The following is a 6,158-nucleotide window of genomic DNA, read 5'->3' as shown; positions in this document are numbered from 1 at the left end:
TCTGAAGCTGAGATGGCCTCTCAGACATGTCTGGAATCTAATCAAAGACCCTAGCTTTAAAAAATTTAATTTTTACTTTTTGTGTATTCAGAGGATACAAGTGCAGCTTTATTGCATGCATATATTGTACAGTGGTGAAGCCTGGGCTTTTATTATACCCGTCACCTCAATAGTGAATGTTGTACCCAATAGGTAATTTTTCAACCCTTATGCCTCTCCTACACTCCCACCTTTTGTAGTCTTCAGTGTTTATTATTCCGCTCTGTATTGTCCTTGTTTAGCTCCAATTTATAAGTGAGAATATGCGGTATTCGACTTAGTTTCTGAGTTATTTCACTTGACATTCAGGTTTTATAACCAACTTCCTGCCTCCCCAGTAATTAGTCATTGAATGATGGCTGTTGCTTTGGTTGAGTGCAATTTTTGTGTAGAGAATGAGCTGTAAACTACTACCTAGTACAATTCCTGGCAACTAGAGGAATGACTGCTTTGATCTTGAAGGGGAATCTGGGCAGTACATCACAGTATCCAGTACACTCTGAGATTGTGATTTAAAAAAAAAACAAAACAGCCAGATTCTGTTCATGAGAGCCACACTAAAACAAAAATGGGCCAGGTATAAGTCATTGAGAAAATTATAATTGATCCCCTAGAGGAGAAATCTTACATGCCACGTTCTTTAACCACTAGAGAATTAGAAAGCATCCTTTCTCAAGAAACTCTGGTACTCCAAACATTTCTGGACTGCTTAATAAATACTACATTTTTGTTTTGACTTATTTTAAAGGAGTAATTGGCAGAGAAATAAATACTGACCTAAAGAGTCTTTTAGAATGACCAAGGGTTGGTATTACGTCATCTTTGTGGACAGGTGAGAAGGTTTATACTTGAAAAGATGGTCACAATCTAGTAGTTCAAATGTTGTATTAATATAAGTTAAAACATAGTATTATCCTCAAAATAAGAAGTTGGCCTATGAATCTCTTAAGTTACATAGCTTAGAAAGTGTGACATTGGAGGAAGAAGATGGGAAGTACTCTTTGCTCATAATGGATCATAGCCTATCAGAAGTCAGAGAGAAGAAAAAAAATTGTAACTTAAAAAGTAAATACAAATAAATACCAAAAAGAAAATCCAAATAAGTCAAGGAAAAAGTGACATATCCTAAGTCATTCAATATATATTGATCAAACAGGTACGAAGGTACTCTAATCTAGCTACTTAAAAAAAAAAAAAAATAAGACATCTCTCTGTCTTCCCTGCCTACAATCTAGCAAGGAAGACAGACATTGAATAATAAAAAAACCACATGAATAAAATTACTGTTGAACTCATAATTGAAGCAAAGAAGGTCTCTAAGGGGACTTAACGTAGCTTGGAATATAGGGAAGAAGTGGCCCTGAAGAAGTGGCCTTTAAGATGAGATATGAAGGGAAGAATGTTCTGGTCAAGAGATTAGCTTATGAGATTAGCATGTGAGAAGGCCCAGAAGTGCATAACTTAACCATAGGAAAATTGTGAGGAAGGCCACAGTGACTTTAGCTTGGAGAGTGAGAAACAACAGCCTGAGATAAGACTGAGAAGTTGTCAGGGACTAGGTTCTGTTAGGCCTGGTAGGTTGTGTTGAGGATTCTTTCATCCTAAACCTGACGGCCACTGGAATTAAGGGAAGGACCCAGTCAGGGTTGTGTTTCAGGGATCCTACCCTGTCTAGAGAAGAGATGTTACATGCAGGGCCGCCAAGTGTGATGTGGAGAGCTCAGGTACAAACCTTTTGCAGAAGTTCAGGTAGTAAATGATGGTGATATCAACAGGAGTAGTAGTAGAGGTAATAAAAGGAAGCAGATGAATTTTAAAAATACTCAGCAAGAAAATTTGGCCATGCAGACAACTGGTGGCTCATGGGAGTGGATGAGTGAGGAGTCTTTAAGAATGGACCCTCATTTCTGATATGCAAAATGAAACCCCTAAGGAGCCGTTTACTGAGATAGGAAAAGATGAATAAAGAGGAAGGGCTTGTTTTGGGGAAGAGATCATGAGCTTACTCTTGGATATATGCTTGAGATGTCCATGAAGAATGTGAAAGCAGCAGGTGAGTAGGGGGAGTTGAACAAGTAAATCTGGTACCAAGAACTGCAGTTTGATCTTAAGATATACATTTTATTATTGTTACCATATAGGTGGTATTTTAAGCTGGGTGAGCGGATAAGCTCCAGCAGAGAGAGATGGTACAGCGAGAAGAGAGAAAACTCTGGACTAAACCTAAAAACTACAAAATTTAAAGTTCTTTTGAAAAAGTAAAGGAGATTAAGAAGTGACCATAGGTGTGTTCTTTAGTATTATTATTATTTTTATTTTATTTTAAGTTCTGGGATACATGTGCGGAACGTGTAAGTTTGTAACATAGGTATACATGTGCCATGGTGGTTTGCTGCACCTATCAACTCATCATCTGGGTTTTAAGCCCCACATGCATTAGGTACTTGTCCTAATGCACTCCCTCCCCTTGTCCTCCGCCCCCCAACTGGCGCCAGTGTGTGATGTTCCCCTCCCTGTGTCCATGTGTTCTCATCGATCGACTCCCACTTATGAGTGAGAACATGCGGTGTTTGGTTTTCTGTTCCTGTGTTAGTTTGCTGAGAATGATGGTTTCCAGCTTCATCCATGTCCCTGCAAAGCACATGAACTAATTCTTCTTCATGGCTGCCAGAGATGTGTTCTTAAGAAAATTGAGGAAGAAAGTATCTGGACAAAGAGAAAGTGGACAAGTGCATTACAACTAATAAAATAGTTGAAAGAGTGAAACAGTTAAGCAATTAAAACATTAAAAAGACTAAGAAAGAAAATGATGCATGAAAATGACTTAAAATAGAAGCAAGTTATTAAAGTTAAATTTTACCATTTTAAAACTTCACTTATTTTCCCTGACTTGATTTTGGCTCTAGTGCCCACTACCTTTTATCTGGATGTCATTAGACTGGCAGCATTTAGACTCTTGAGAATAAGTACCACACTCTACAATTAATCTGTTTTTGTTTTGTTTTGTTTCTTCTTTTTTTGAGACAGGGTCTTGCCCAGGCTGGAGTGCAGTGGTATGATCATGGTTCACTGCAGTCTCGACCTCACAGGCTCAAGCCATCCTCCTGCCTCAGCCTCCTGAGTACGCAGGACTGCCAGTGCATGACACCATGCCCAGCTAATTCTTGTATTTTTTTGTAGACACAGGGTTTTGTCATGTTGCCAGGCTGGTCTCAAACTCCTGGGCTCAAGTGATCCACCTGTGTTGGCCTTCTACAGTGTCCCACCTAGATTTGATCTTTCAGCTTTAACCTTTAAATTTGAAATCATGTCATCAATTGCTGATCTCATACTGAATGCATTTTTTACTTACATGTTAGAGAAATTATACATATAATTATCTCCTATGAGGAAAAACAAAAGTTTTGCTTACTGAAGAAAGTATCAGAATATTTTCTAGTGATAAATAACTTGTGGTGATAAATATTATACCACCAGCCAATAGACAAGGTACTTGAGAACTATCTGTTAGCTGCTATAAGTACAGATAAAAGCAAATCTAGAAAATGATGGTTCACAATCATATTATGTGAAGTAAAAGTAAATACTTTTTCCCTTAGGCCTGCAACACCTTATTCACAGTGCATTTTTTGGGTTCTCTCATTTCTCAATTAACATATCTGTCCTGAGTAGGGCTTCCTACAAAGTCACCTTCAAACAGAACTTCAAAAGTGTGGGAAATATGTTAGACATGGTGGCTCATGCCTGAATCTCAGCATTTTGGGAGACCAAGGCAGGAGAATCACTTGAGCTCGGGAGTTCAAGACCAGCCTGGGCAAAATAGCAAAAACCTGTCTCTACAAAAAAATACAAAAATTAGCTGGGTGTGGTGGTGTGTGCCTGTAGTCCAAGCTACTCAGGTGGTTGACAGACTAGGATAGCTTGAACCTGGGAAATTGAGGCTGCAGTAAGCTGTGATCACGCCACTGCATTCCAGCCTGAGTAACAGGTGTGAGACCCTGTTTCAAAAAAAAAAAAAAAAGAATTGTTTATTGTGCATTTCCAAATAACTAAAAGATGATAATTGGATTGTTTGTAACACAAAGAAAGGATAAATGCTTGCTGTGATGGATATATCCCATTTACCCTGATGTGATTATTATGCGTTGTATGCTTCTATTGAAGTATCTCTTATACCCCATAAGTATATACTACTATGTACACAGAAAATTTAAAACTTAAACAAAACTAAAGTACCGTGGTCACATCACTCCGATCTCTGTGTTTACACTGCCTGCTCCTCTTTTGAGTATCTATTTATTGTCTCTTTACCTCTCCTTTATAAAGACACTTGTGATTGGATTTAGAGCCTACCAGAACAATCAAGAATAATCACTTTGAGTTAATTTTTGTGTGGTGAAAGGTAAGGATCCAGCTTCAATCTTCTGCATATGGCTAGCCAGCTATCCCAGGGTCATTTATTGAATAGGAAGTCCTTTCCCCATTGCTTGCTTTTGTCAAAACTACAATGAGATGCCATCTCACACCAGTCAGAATGGCCATTTTTAAAAAGTCTAGATGACAGATGCTTACAAGAATGTGAAGAAAAAGGAAATCTAATACGTTGCTGGTGGGAATATAAATTATTCAGCCTCTATAGAAAGCAGTGTGGAGATTTCACAAAGAACTTAAATAGAGCTACCATTCGACCCAGCAATCTCACTACTGGTTATATATTCAAAGGAAAATTGATCATTACACCAAAAAGATGCACATACACAGTATTCACGATAACAAAGATATAGAATCAATCTAGGTGCCCATCAGTGGTAGATTGGATAAAGAAAACGTGATACATATACATCATGGAATACTATGCAGCCATAAAAAGAATGAAATCATGTCATTTGAAGCAATATTGATGGAGCTGGAGGCCATAAATCTTAAGTGAATTAACACAAGAACAGAAAACCAAATACCCCATGTTCTCACTTTTAAGTAGAAGCTAAACATTGAGCACACACAGACATAAATATGGGAACAATAGACACTGTGGACTACTAGAGGGGGCAGGATGGTATGGTGGGTTGAAAAACTACCTATTGGGTACTATGCTCACTACCTGGGTTCAATATACTCATGTAACAAACCTGCATGTGTACTCTTGTATTTAAAATTTTTAAAAAAATTCTCTTTACATCAACATTCATAATCATATTTTCAAAGATTTTTAAAAATATATATATAACACAGGTTCTAGGGATTAAGACCGGGTATCTATAGGTGGCCAATTTTTTTGTAGCATACTACACCTTCCATGTGAATCCAAAATACACCCCACCAGGTGAAGGCATAGTAGTGTACAATCTGATTTTAGAGAGCAGAGGTCTGGAAGTGGCACTGAGGACTGAGGAGTGCATGCACTCCACCTATAGGGACAGCAATAAAAGGAGTGGTGGGTAAATAGTAGGCAACTTATAAGAGGGCGATGATGAAATCTGCATACTGGAGGAAAGGCAGGTTCTAGTTTGAACAAGAATATGGAGTGGATGTTTGGAGAAGAGACTGAAGTCCTAAAGAAGTTGCAGAAAGCATACTGTGACTTCCAGAGACCGTCATATAGTAGGGTTTAGAGAGCTAGTGAAAGGAGTGAGAAGGTCTCATATTGAAGAATGGGACTACCATGAAGTGGGAGTGTAGAGGTTCCTGAGGTAAGTGATATGAACAGAGAAAAAGGGCAAAATGGGATTTGTCCTGAAGGCCTCCAAGGCAAGTTGTGGTGGGGGTTCTGTGAGAGTAGGATGTCAGGAAGAAGGGTGGGAAGCTTCCCAGGCATATAGGCATGTAGGAACCAAAGTAGGAAAATATCCAGATAAACTCAGTCAAATCCTTACTAAAACTATATGGGAAAGAATAAGTTCTTTTGCAATTGTAAGTACTTATATATACCCTATGAATTTAGTAGTTTTGTTTTATTTTGATTTTTTTAAAATTAATGATACTCTCTATACAAAGTAGTTCTATATTTAAAAATAAATATGAAGGCAGTACTATATAAATTCCATTTGTGCCATGAAAAATTGACTCTTTCCATAGGAAAATATATAGGTAGGATTCTCGATGGTGCTACTAATGTGGAA

General features: G+C 38.0%; 1 protein-coding gene across 1 annotated transcript in view; it reads left to right on the top strand.

Moving 5' to 3' along the window:
- Positions 1–833: 833 nt before the first annotated feature.
- The window catches only part of TMPRSS11B (transmembrane serine protease 11B), a 31,105-nt gene continuing 25,780 nt past the window's right edge, over positions 834–6,158 (top strand). The window contains exon 1 of the mRNA XM_021939068.2: positions 834–871. Coding sequence (XP_021794760.2) covers positions 834–871 — 38 coding nt within the window. The remainder of the gene's footprint in view (positions 872–6,158) is intronic.

Source organism: Papio anubis, chromosome 3 (assembly GCF_008728515.1).
Source record: "Papio anubis isolate 15944 chromosome 3, Panubis1.0, whole genome shotgun sequence".
NCBI classification, from domain to species: Eukaryota; Metazoa; Chordata; class Mammalia; order Primates; family Cercopithecidae; genus Papio; species Papio anubis.
The sequence above is the reverse complement of the archived record's forward strand: the minus strand, read 5'-3'. Positions and strand labels throughout refer to the sequence as shown.